The sequence below is a fragment of the Elephas maximus genome, chromosome 18, assembly GCF_024166365.1.
Source record: "Elephas maximus indicus isolate mEleMax1 chromosome 18, mEleMax1 primary haplotype, whole genome shotgun sequence".
NCBI lineage: Eukaryota > Metazoa > Chordata > Mammalia > Proboscidea > Elephantidae > Elephas > Elephas maximus.
The window spans coordinates 31,494,308-31,507,002 of NC_064836.1; the positions used below are offsets into that span (position 1 = coordinate 31,494,308).

Genomic DNA, 12,695 nt, shown 5'->3' on the forward strand with positions numbered 1-12,695 from the left:
ATTTCTGCCACCCAGGAACTCCTAATATACTAGTAGTAGTGACCTAATAAGGTGGCTAGGAGGATGACATCATGTAATTAATTAATCAACCAGTTAATTATAATACCACTTAATACAGTTTAACCTTGCACAATGGTTAAGCATTTGGCTGCTAACCAAAAGGTCAGCAGCTGGAATCCATTACCTGCTCCTCAGAAATCCTAAAAAAAAAAAAAAAATTTTTTTTTTTTTCAGAAACCCTGTGGGGGCAGTTTTGCTCTGTCCTATGACATCATTGGTTTGGTTAATGACATTATACTAATCATAAGAACTACTCAGTAATGATGCAGTAATATTAATAGTAAAATGTGTTAAACCAAATCCATTGCCATAGAGTAAATTCCAACTCATAGTGACCCTATAGGACAGAGCAGAACTGCCCCGTAGGGTTTCCAAGGAGCAGCTGGTGGATTCCAACTACCGACCTTTTGGTTAGCAGCCCTGCTCTTTATCACTGTGGTAACATTAATAAAAATATATTAAACATATAAAAAAACATATGCTCATATTCAAAATACTGTCCAAGGACTTTTTCTTTTAAAAATAATTAACCTGGCTTAAACTTGATGAGAATTATTGAGGACTCAACTTAAAACTATGGTACTCTTTTTTTTTGGCCCTACCGATTATCTGAGGTTATCATTTCTGGTATTAGTTCGTGCCTCTGCCTGCCCAGAAGTTTGTCACTCCTCTCAGGGAAACCCCTTTGTTCTCCCCATTCAGAGTTGCCCACCGTCCTTTACATTTTAGTAGGAAACACCATGTTAGATTAAATATTTAGTTTTCATTTGTTTTTCAAACAATTCCAAAAAAATAACTGTAAAATACAGTTTTAGGTAAGTTAAAAATGCTTTTATTTTGGCCTTTAGTCAAAGGTAAGGAAAAAAAAGGTTGTTAATGAGTCACTGAAAAAAACAATCCTAATGGATTAACCAAGCTAACTATGGCATCACGCCTCTTTCGGTCACTAGTGAGTCCCTATAATACACAACGAGGTCTCTAGGAGTTGGAATCAACCCAAGGGCAGCTAATGACAACAACATAATACACAAAGGAAAATTTCATATATTACATAAGCTGAGGGCACTGAATCACCAAGCTGTTCATCTCACTGCACTGAACTCATTTAGTTCTTATTTCAGCCAACACATGTTCGGTGGTCGTTAGTCCTTAAGCACCACGACCTGTAGTTGTCAGGTTCCATGGAGTCAGTCTCAACTCATAGAGACCCTCTGTACAACAGAACGGAAATCCTGGTGGAGTAGTGGTTAAGTACTATGGAGGCTAACCAAAAGGTTGGCAGTTCGAATCCACCAGGCGCTCCTTGGAAGCTCCATTGGGCAGTTCTACTCTGTCCTACAGAGTCACTATGAGTTAGAATCGTCTTAACACCAATGGGTTTTTAATGGGTACAACAGAAAAAATACCGTCCAGTCTTGCACCATTCTCACAATAGTTGTTATGCTTGAGTCCTTGTTGTAGCCACTGTGTCAATACATCTCCTTGAGGGTCTTCCTCTTTTTAGCTGACCATCTATTTTACCAAGCATGATGTCCTTCTCCAGCGACTGATCCCTACTGATAGCATGTCCAAAGTATGTGAGACCAAGTCTCACCATTCTTCCTTCTAAGGAGCATTCTGGCTGTTCTTCTTCCAAGACAGATTTGTTTGTTCTTCTGGCAGTCCATGGTATATTCAATCATCAACACCATAATTTGAAGGCATCAATTCTTCTTTGGTCTTCTTTATTCATTGTCCAGCTTTCGCATGCATATGAGGCCATTGAAAACACCATGGCTTACATCAGGTACACCTTAGTCTTCAAGGTGACATCTTGACTTTGACCTTTGTCTGTAATTAAGGAACAGTCCAAGATGGAGAAAAAGAATGAGAGATTGATAGAAAGGGGTACCAGCGGGGAGAGGTTTACTGTCTTGAACTCTAAGAAGTAATCACTGTATGATCTCCAAGATTTCCCCTGCAGCAACCTCAACTTCTCTTAAAAGAATTTCTAAAGAGATACATTTTAAATTTCAGTGAAGAAGGTATGTGAAAAAAATATTACAAAGACTGGTCACATAAACAGATTTCAACAATGTTCTAGGCAAAGAAAAAAAGGTATCATTTCTTTATTAACTTTGGCCATATGGACTAGTATAAATAATTCCCTTTCTCTAGTTTCCTTTGAAAGAAATTATACAGGAAAGACCAGGTATTTTACGTTCAAACTGAGGTTCAATTTCTATGGCTTCAACAAGCAATAACTGTATGGCCTTAGAAAAAGTTCTCTTGAGTTTTAATCTATTCAAATATAAAAGGGGTTAATACCTCCTGCCCTCTAGGGATATTTTAAATATGAGGACTAGAGCATATAAGGAAGCCACGGAAAAGGAAGCATTCAATATTCAGCGGTTACAGAAGGAAATTCTATGCCTTTTAAAATTCTTCCCAAATCATTAAAACCAGGGCGGTTACTGTTCATCTCTCCATATAAATTACTCAGTAATTCAGGAAAAAAAAAAAAAGTGTATAGCTGATTTTTTTTTTCCAATTATCTGCCTGGGTTTCTAACCCCGTTAGTGGGGATATCAAATAAAACACACTCAGTGAAGCACACAGGCCTGTCTCCCATAATGTAACATTCTTTCCACATTCAGATGTCAGTTTTCAAAAAGGCAATGAAAAGTAGAAGGAAGGTAAAAATGTTTCTATAATCTCCATTCCAGTTTTCTATTTATGCTTGTCATTTTTTTGGTTTTGATCCTGGAAAAAAGATTTATTTTCTAATATAGATGACCTCCTGAGGCCATATGAGTAAGTCCTTCCAAATTATGCAACTTTAATGACATGGCTTTGTTAGTAGCTATACATTTTCTATACAGGAAGGAGTAACAAAAATCTGCAGTTTCTTTTTAAACAGAGCAATGGAAAACAGATCCCAGAGAGGTGGCAAACATGGAGGGCTGCTGATGGACACAGAACTTTGAGAGCAGAGAACATGAGGGACTGCTAGCCATCATGAAGGGCAAATACGACTGCAGTTCAACAGAACAGGTAGTAATGCACAATATTATTTTAAGAACAACAAACAAAGATCTATTGCTAAGAACTCTTGTTTCCTCAGGACAAGATGGCCAGCCAAGTAAGGTTAATTGGCAGTAAAGTTAACCAAAATAAACACAAGTTAAAAACTGTCATCACAACAGAAAAAACTGTACAAATAAATCCAGAGATGCATTGTTGTTCTTGTTAGGTGCTGTTGAGTAAGTTCTGGCTCATAGCCACACTGTAGGACACAGTAGAACTGCCCCATAGGGTTTCCAAGGAGTGGATTTGAACTGCTGACCTTTTGGTTAGCAGCCAAGCTCTTAACCACTACACTACCAGGGCTCCAGAGAACCACAGAAGCTGACAATTGCTTGACCGGCAGAAGCATAGATGCTTTCAAACAGTGATAAGAATCAAGAGGAACTGAAGACTCTGAGGAGAGGGGTTTGGTTGAGGATTAATGGTGACAAACAGTAGGGGCCGTCTGAGAGACGTTGCTTGTTACCATTTATGAAGAGAATACATTTTGCATGTTTTTTTTATGTAGTCATCAGGATTGAATTTAATTTACTAAATTTAACTGATAAACTTAAATAGTACTTCTGATGAAGTAGGCAAAAGCAAGCCCCCAAAGGAGGAGGCACAGTAGGTCAGCATGAGCACTCTGCATTCTTGGGTCCTTGGTAGTGTTTTGTTCTTTCATAGAAATGGAAGTATAACTTATAGAACAATGCGTGTAGGTTGCTCCAAAGTTTTAAGTTAAACAGCAGTAAGAAACTCATCAGGGACCAGTGGTAGTTCAGTGGTGGAACTCTTGCCTTCCTTGCAGGGAAACCCTGGTTTGATTCCCAAGAAATGTATTGCATGAACAGCCATCACTTGTCTGTCAGTGTGTTGCTATGATGCTGATCAGGTTTCAGTGGAGCCTCCAGATGAAGACAAACGAGTAAGAAAGGCCTGGTGATCTACTTCCAAAGATCAGCAAATAAAAACCTTATGGATCACAACTGTCCAATCCTATTGTGCATGGAGTCTCCATGAGCTGGGGCTGACTCCATTGCAGCTAACAACAGGAAGAAAGATATTAAGCTGCTATTTCTCTGTCCATTGCTGCTGCCTGAATTTTATAGCCAAATTAGGCATCCCAGCGGGACAGAATGATAGTTAAACAGTTAATCTTGGCTTTATATCTCTGAATTTAAGCTCCTATGTCCTAGCTGACTTGATATTAGAAATTTTTTCCCTGTCTTTACTGATTTCTTGTGACCTTTAGGGCATGTTTTTTTCAAAATATCATGAGGTTAACTGGATGTGTGTCTGATAAGAAATTTGCCTTAAATGCCCTGGGCTAGTTCTTACTAGAGCCCTGGTGGCGCAGTGGTTAAGAACTTGACTGCTAATCAAAAGGTTGGCATTTTCAATCCACCAGCCACTCCTTAAAACCCTGTGAAGCTGTTCTACTCTGTCCTATACAGTTGCTATGAGTCGAAATGGACTTGACTGCAAAGGGTTTGGTTTTTCTGGTTTGGTTCTTACTAGAGCAGTTAACTATAAGTATTCCAGTGTGAACCTCAAGTGGATTTCTCACTGAGATCCTAATCTTTTGGCTAGGAAAATTTTGGTAGTAAAGTGCCTAATAGTCTTGAGAAGGAGAAAATATTTTTGCGTGAAATATGTTCCTGGTAAAAGTCATTGCGTAAGGGAAGGGACAGGGGCAGTACGCAAAGCCCAAAGACATACCAACGCATAATCAAGAGACAGCTCCTAGGATGGTCAAGGCTTCCAAATACAGAGATACTTGTTTCCGTCTCATATGTTTCAATTTGTAAAGATGTTCAGCAGTAGTTAAAAAGAATTCCTAAAATAAATGTCACATAGGAATTTAGAAAATGAATTTTCATCGGCTAAGATATGTTCCCACAATCCTTCTGTCAGTTTGTTGTACTGTGGTAGCTGTATGTCGCTGTGAGGCTGGAAGCTACGCTACTGGTATTTCAAATACCAGCCGGGTCACCCATGGTATGGGCATCGGCAGAACTTCCAGACTAAGTCAGACTGAGAAGAAGAACCTGGCGATCTCCTTCAGAAAAAATTGCACATTATGGAAAGCAGCAGAACACCCTCTGATATGGTGTCGGAGATGAGCCCCTCAGATTGAAAGCACTCAAAATACAACCGGGGAAGAGATGCCTTCTTAAATTAGAGTCAACCTTAATGACGTAGATGGAGTTAAGCTTTCAGGACCTTCATTTGTTGATGTGGCAGGACTCAAAATGTGGAAAACAGCTGCAAACATCCATTAATAACAGGAGCATGGAATGTATGAAGTATAAACTAAGGAAAATTGGAAGTTGTCAAAAATGAAATGGAACACTTGAGGATCGATATCCTAGGCATTAATGAAAGGAAATGGCCTGGTATTGGCCATTCTGAATTGGACAATCATATGGTCTACTATGCCAAGAATGACAAATTAAAGAGGAACTTTGTCTTATTTGTTGTCAAAAAGAACATTTCAAGATTTATCCTGAAACACAATGCTGTTAGTGATAGGATAATATCCATATGCCTACAAGGAAACATCAAAGGATACGAAAGGAATACTGAGTCACTGTACCAAAAAGGTTTGCTCAACATTATCCACTTCTGGAGGTAGCATATGATCAAGAACCAATGGTATCGAAGGAAGAAGTCCAAGCTGCATCGAAGGCATTGGTGAAAAGCAAAGTTCCAGGAATTGATTGAATACCAACTGAGATGTTTCAATGAGGATGTAGCACTCAAATATGCCAAGAATTTTGGAAGACAGTGACATGGTCAACTGACCGGAACAGATCCATATCTGTATTCCTTCCAAAGAAAGACGATCCAACAGAATGCTGAAATTATCAAACAATACCATTAATATCACATGAAAGTAAAATTTTCTAAAGAACATTCAAAATTGGTTGCAGTAGTAGGTTGGGAGGGACCTGAGAGAAATTCAAGCAGGATTCAGAAGAGGACATGGAACAAGGGGTATCATTACTGATGTCAGATGGATCTTGGCTGAAAGCAGAGAATGGCAGAAAGATGTTTACCTGTGTTTTAGTGACTGTGCAAAAGCATTCGACTGTGTGAATCATAATAAATTGTGAATAACATTGTGAAATATGGAAATTCTTAATTGTGCTCCTGAGGAACCTGTACATAGACCAAGAGGTAGTTGTTCAAACAGAACAAGGAGACACTGAGTGGTTTAAAACTGGGAAAAAGTGTGTATCAGTGTTATATTCCTTCCCCATACTTATTCAATCTGTATGCTGAGCAAATAATCTGAGAAGCTAGACTACATGAAGTAGAATGTGGCATGGGGTTTGGAGAAAGACCCACCAACAACCTGCAATATGCAGATGACACAACCTTGCTTGCTGAAAGTGAAGAGAGCTTGGTGTACTTACTGATGAAGATCAAAGACTACAACCTTCAGTAAGGATTACATCTCAACATAAAGAAAACAAAAATCCTCACAACTGGACCAATAAGCAGCATCGTGGTAAATGGAGAGAAGATTGAAGTTGTAAAGGATTTCATTTTACTTGGATCCACAATCAACACCCATGGAAGCAGCAGTCAAGAAATCAAAAGATGCATTGCATTAGGCAATTAAAATGCAGTTTAAAGTGTTAAAAAGCAAAAATGTCACCTATGCACCTGACCTATGGTGTTTTTAATTGCTTCATATGCATTCGAAAGCTGGGCAATGAATAAGGAGGATGGAAGAAGAATTAATGTCTTTCAATTATGGTGTTGGCTAAGAATATGGTCTATACCATGGGACAAACAAGTTTGTCATGGAAGAAGTACAGCCAGAATGGTCCTTAGAAGGGAGGATGATGAGACTTCATCTCACATACTTCAGACATGTTACCAGGGGAATCAGTCCCTGGAGAAGGACGTCATGCTTGGTAAAGTAGAGGGTCATCGAAAAAGAAGAAGACCCTCAAGGAGATGGATTGACACAGTGAGTGCAACAATGTGCTCAAACAGAGCAACAATTTTGAGGATGGCACAGGATTGGGCAGTGTTTTGTTCTGTTGTCCATAAGGTCGCTATGATTCAGAACCTACTTGACAGCACCTAACAACAACAAGATATGTTCCAACATCCCTGAAAATATTTTTCATTTTTTCCCTATTGTAACCAGTTCCATGATTCATTTTCCATTTTCCAGTTCTGTTACTCCCTTTCCCAGATTAGCAATCCAAGATAAAAGGCACTGCTATTTTTATTTTAACTCTCTTTTTTGTGGAAATGCAGATTATTTTTCAAAGATTAACCTATTTCTCTCTCCCTTACAAACATGTAACTGATACAAGCCTGAAACAGAAAATGCTAGGTATTTTCTATGTCAGTACAAAGAACACTCTGGAGATTAAATCCTTACCAACTCGAGAAGGAAGGAAATAACTGAAAATAAATTAAAAAAAAAAACCAAAAAAACCTGTTGCTGTCGAGTCCATTCGGATTCATAGCGACCCCATAGGACACAGTAGAACTGCCCACAGGGTTTCCTAGGAGTGGCATGTGGATTCGAACTGCCGATGTTTTGGTTAGCAGCTGAACACTGAACCACTGCACCAACAGGGCTCCATAACTGTAAATATCAAGTTTTTCTTCTTTTTTCTTTTCTTATTTACAGAATGCCTGGAAACAAACAAAACACAACAACTTGGAGTGCTATAAATTCCCTTCTTTTTTTTTTTTAGAAGACAGTTTACTTCAGCATCTTTCTCTTCCCCTCCCTACCTTGTACCTTTTTGTTTGTTTGTTTCAATAATCTCCATAAACCAGTCAGTTTTGGGACCATTAAAATTCCATAGTTTAATAAGTGAGCAGAAAACCCTTTCTCTCATGTTCAGGTTTAAGATAGTACAAGGAAATGGAGAGAAAGTAAAAGTGTTAAGATCAGTTCTTACTATATCAAAATGAAACGAAAGTGAAGTGAAGCTTTAAGTTTGAAAAGACAGGACAGAGAGCTTGAGAAGACCTACAGAAGAAAATTGCTAGTATAGTTTTCCCAAATCAAGATGTATGTTTATTTTAGCACACTAATGTCATTATTATTTCATCAAGACATCATTCAAACCTCATTACCTTTAAGGGCTTCTATCTCCTCCCGCATTGGTGGGTGAGTGGCCGAATTCCCACCTTCCACGTGGGAGACCTGGGTTCGATTCCTAAGCAATGCACCTCATGGGCAGCCACCACTTGTCTATCGTTGGTGGATTGTGTATTGCTTCCAGACTAACCTGGAGTAAGAAGAAAGGCCAGTGAAAACTCTATGGATCACAACAGTCCCTGCCTAATTGATCTTGGGGATGATACAGCACTGGGCAACATTTCCTCTCATCGTGGATGAGGGCACCATGAGTTGGGGGCCAACTCGACAGCAGATAACAACAACAACAACAAACAACATCTAAGTTTCTTCAGAGTCCCTGGATGGTGCAAAAGGCTAAGATACTTGGCTGCTAATCAAAACACTGAAGGTTCAAGTCCACCCAGAGGCACCTCAGAAGAAAGGCCTGGAGATCTACTTCCAAAAAATCAGCTGCTGATATCCTCTGACAGCTATGGGGTCATCATGAGTCAGGATCACCTCAGAGGTAACTAGTTTATCTCTTCCTACAAAGACAGAGTCACAAAGTAAGCTAGCGACCTGTACCTGACTTCATCATTTAAGTACTATCATGCTTGCTACATCCAGCTGGTTTTCTTTCTTTCCTTTTTTTTTTTGCAAATGTTTTACCCCTATACATATAGATTATCAAAGAAGAACAACTAGTAGTTTTCCCGGCTTGAAAGAAAACAAAATGCTTTTGGTTCCCAAAAAAAAAAAAACCAAACCTGTTGCCATCAAGTCAATTCCGACTTGTAGTGACCCTCTAGGACAGAGCAGAACTGCCTCATAGAGTTTCCAAGACGCGGCTGGTGGATTCCAAATGCTGACCTTTTGATTAGCAGCAAAACTCCTAACCACTGTGACCCCTATAAGCATAGATTATCAGAAAAACACAAACAGCTAGTTTTCCTGGTTCAAAAGAAAGCACTACGTTTTTGGTGCCAAGGAGGAGGGCAACCTCGTGTATTTAATCTCCTTAGCCTTACTTTGTCCTTTGGCGTGATCTGTTCCCTGATCTCACTCCAGTAGCAGGTACTTTGAAGTCGTTGACAAGTTAAATGAACCTCTTGGATCACATGTGTCTCCAAGAATGCGGTGTCTCGGGTATGAGCAATCTATCAATCCCCCACTCTCCTTTCCCTTTGGCATGTTGACAGCCCAAGGAGATTTTTTTAGGCAGATATTTTACTTTCTACCGCAATCACAGCAACCCTTACTAAGAGTTTCAGGGCTGCCTGTACACAGTGCACCTTTTCTGTTCCAAAGGTGTTGGTGCATTTCTTGATGGCTGTGCAAACACTCATAGTTAGGCCTGTAGGCAAACACACTGCTGTCTTCTTGGAAAATTGAGAAGCACAAAGAATGTTTATATGCATGTCCAGCCATTCCAAGTATCTCTTCTCAGTTTAGACACACCTGGTTTACCATCTCCCTCTGATTGGTGGAGAAAGTTGCCACACCTGATTTGTAAGTTTAACTTTATAGGCAATAGGGGGTGGGGAGGAGGGGACCTCAGCCAGCCAACGCTGGATTTAATCTAGCTAGAAGTAGTAAAACAGCTCTCATCTGAAGCACCACTGAGTTCCTGACTTCATTTCTAGAGGAAAACTCTTTCCTCCGGGGACACAGAGAAACTTGTTTGAGAGGAGCTCTGCCAGCTCAGGAGTCCAGGCTGATAAAATCCATCCCAGCGGATAATGGCCACCTACGCCCTGCAAATCGCCGGACTGGCATTTGGTTTTATTGGCATGGTGGGGACCCTGGCTGTCACCATCATGCCTCAATGGAGAGTGTCTGCCTTCATTGGCAGCAACATCGTGGTTGCTGAGAACATGTGGGAAGGACTGTGGATGAGTTGCATGCGGCATGCCAACATCAGGATGCAGTGCAAAATCTACGACTCCCTGCTGGCTCTGTCTCCGGATCTGCAGGCGGCCAGGGGACTGATGTGTGCCGCTTCGGTGCTGTCCTTCCTGGCTTTCATGACGGCCGTCCTCGGCATGAAGTGCACCCAGTGCACTGGAGACAACGAGAACGTGAAGGGCCACATCCTGCTAACGGCTGGAGTCCTCTTCATTGTCACGGGCATCGTGGTGCTCATCCCTGTGAGCTGGGTGGGCAATGCCATCATCAGAGATTTCTACAACCCAGTGGTGAACGTCGCGCAGAAGCGTGAGCTTGGAGAAGCCCTCTACATCGGCTGGACCACGGCGTTGGTGCTGATCGCTGGGGGAGCTCTCTTCTGCTGTGTGTTTTGTTGCCGTGAGAAGAGCAATAGCTACAGATACTCAATACCCTCTCATCGCACGACCCAAAAAAGCTATTACGTGGGAAAGAAGTCACCCAGCGTGTACTCCAAAAGTCAGTATGTGTAGTTGTGTACTTTCTTTTCTTGACTTTGCCTATAAAGCCATGCAAATGACTAAAATGCCTACTGCAATCTAAAGATGGAAGCCAAAGGGACACTGATTTGCCATTGTTAACTGTCCGACTTTAACTACCGGAACTGTGCCTCGGCTATTTAGGATTCTATAAGCTATTCCAGCAGGATGAGATAATGCACACACGTCTTCGATTGTTCTAGCAACTATAATAATTTGTTTTCTAAAAGGGTTCGAGCACCTATTCTTTTTCTCCGTTACTTCAGAGAACATTGTTAAAGACTGTATTATTTTGAGCTGTGATTTCTCTGTGACATAGCATTAGGTAGGTAGGTGAGCATCGCCTTTATATTTCATACAGAGAGGCAGGCTTGTGTGGTTCTCTTGATGATGAAATACTGATCCATTACACTGAATGAATAGAACTCAACTGTTACTGTTGAGGGAATTGGGGATAAGATTGAAGAAGGTTAATATTTAATTGTTTAAAAACAGCTTAGAGATTAATGTACTGCATTTATAATGAAGGTTCAAATGAAGGCTTTAATCAGCAGCATAAAGGAAATGAAATAGCTTTCTGATACCCCTTTTTTCAGCCTAGGAGTTAGAAATCCTACCTCCTTTATCTTCTTTCCTAGGGGCCTTCCTTTCCTGTATATTAAATTAGCATCTTTCAAGAAGTAGATGGTTTGTCAAGGGGCTTTGGATTCAAACTGCTTTCCCAGGGCTGTATGAAGAAGAAAGAAAAAAACGTGGTCGAAGAAGCATTAAAAACTTCAGGAAAGTGGCTTTTCCCCCTTGTAAATTTTTAGAGCTGGAGAAGAAGGTGTGTTTTGACAGAGGACCATCTATGTATGTGAATATTTTAACCAGATATTTGAGTATAGACTTTGGACTTTGATCAATATAAATTTAAGAAAAAAAGGACATAAAAATAATATGTCTTGGCTTTTATTTGCTTTCTGGAAGAAAAAAAAGTTCTCTTTTGTCAGCTCCACCTGCTCTCGTGTGGTTACCAAACTCAGAATTGTCATTTCAGTTCTTCAGTTCTGTCTAAAGAGACATTTCCTACTTGTCATTCTATTTTTGTTCCATTTTGCTAAGGTATACTGTATCTTCTTTTTTTTTGCTTAGGAATACTATCTTCGTATTGCCCATTTTGCTAAGGTATACTAATCTTTTTGTTAAGGAATACTATATCTTTGTATTGTCCCCCAAATTGATGGACCTGATAATTCAATATGAAATTTTATATCTACCTTTGTCTAGCATATATAACTATGTTTTATGCTTTATGTGTTTTGTATTAATAAATTCTGCCTTTTATATTAATTTGAAATTCTCTCACTAGCCTCCTTTTTTTTTTTCCTGTTATTATAAGAACGTTTTCAAAACCTGCCATTTTCAACTCCCTAATTTTAAAAGAAATATCATGGCCACATTTTAAAGAGAGAAATAAGATCAGCATTAGCTGTTGAGAACATAAACTACTATGTCATTTAATAATATTATATCTTATCATTAGCTTCATACACTAATATTTGATGTAGGTAAAATACTTAAAGTTTATTAAGATAGTACTTTAGGTTTCAAATAATCTATTTTACTATGAGTATTATGTAAGTAATAGCCATCACTTTATAAAAAAAAAAAAAATCCATACCTGATTTTTCTGTTACCTCTGAGAAATTATATTAATTAAAAATAGTAGCTAAAGTTTTGGTGGCACATATTCTATGCTTAACCAAACCAAACTCACTGCCACCAAGTCAATTCCAACTCATATAGAGTAGAACTGCCCCACAGGGTTTCCAAGGCTGTTAATCTTTACAGAAACAGACTGCCACATCTTTATCTCATGGAGCAGTGGGTGGGTTCAAACCTTTTGGTTAGCAGCCAAGCTCTTTAACCACTGTGCAACTAGGGCTCCCTATTATATGTTAAGCACTCTTTTATGAATTATATCATTAAATCCTCCCAGTCATCCTATGAAATGGATCATGTGATTGGCTCAATTCACAGCTGAGGATGCCACGTTATGATTAATTGGTTACCCAATAGAC

General features: G+C 39.5%; 1 protein-coding gene and 1 long non-coding RNA gene across 3 annotated transcripts; one reads left to right on the plus strand and one right to left on the minus strand.

Moving 5' to 3' along the window:
- Positions 1-895: 895 nt before the first annotated feature.
- LOC126061627 (uncharacterized) lies at positions 896-9,672 on the minus strand. Of its 2 annotated transcripts, none has more exons than XR_007513857.1 (4): positions 9,238-9,672; positions 8,224-8,378; positions 7,571-7,773; positions 896-1,890 (listed from the first exon to the last, which is right to left on the minus strand). It is a non-coding gene; the product is annotated as an uncharacterized LOC126061627 (long non-coding RNA). The 2 variants fall into 2 exon arrangements; XR_007513856.1 differs by having other exon boundaries at positions 8,977-9,672.
- Positions 9,673-9,744: 72 nt separating this feature from the next.
- Positions 9,745-11,971, plus strand: CLDN8 (claudin 8). The gene has a single exon (XM_049858285.1). It carries the CDS (start codon positions 9,949-9,951, stop codon positions 10,624-10,626), a length of 678 nt encoding a protein of 225 aa, XP_049714242.1. The 5' UTR covers positions 9,745-9,948; the 3' UTR covers positions 10,627-11,971.
- The last annotated feature ends 724 nt before the right edge of the window (positions 11,972-12,695 follow it).

What these genes read in the sequence shown, in the direction of transcription:
- CLDN8 (XM_049858285.1), top strand. Translation starts at nt 9,949, where the DNA reads ATGGCCACCTACGCCCTGCAAATCGCCGGACTGGCATTTGGTTTTATT.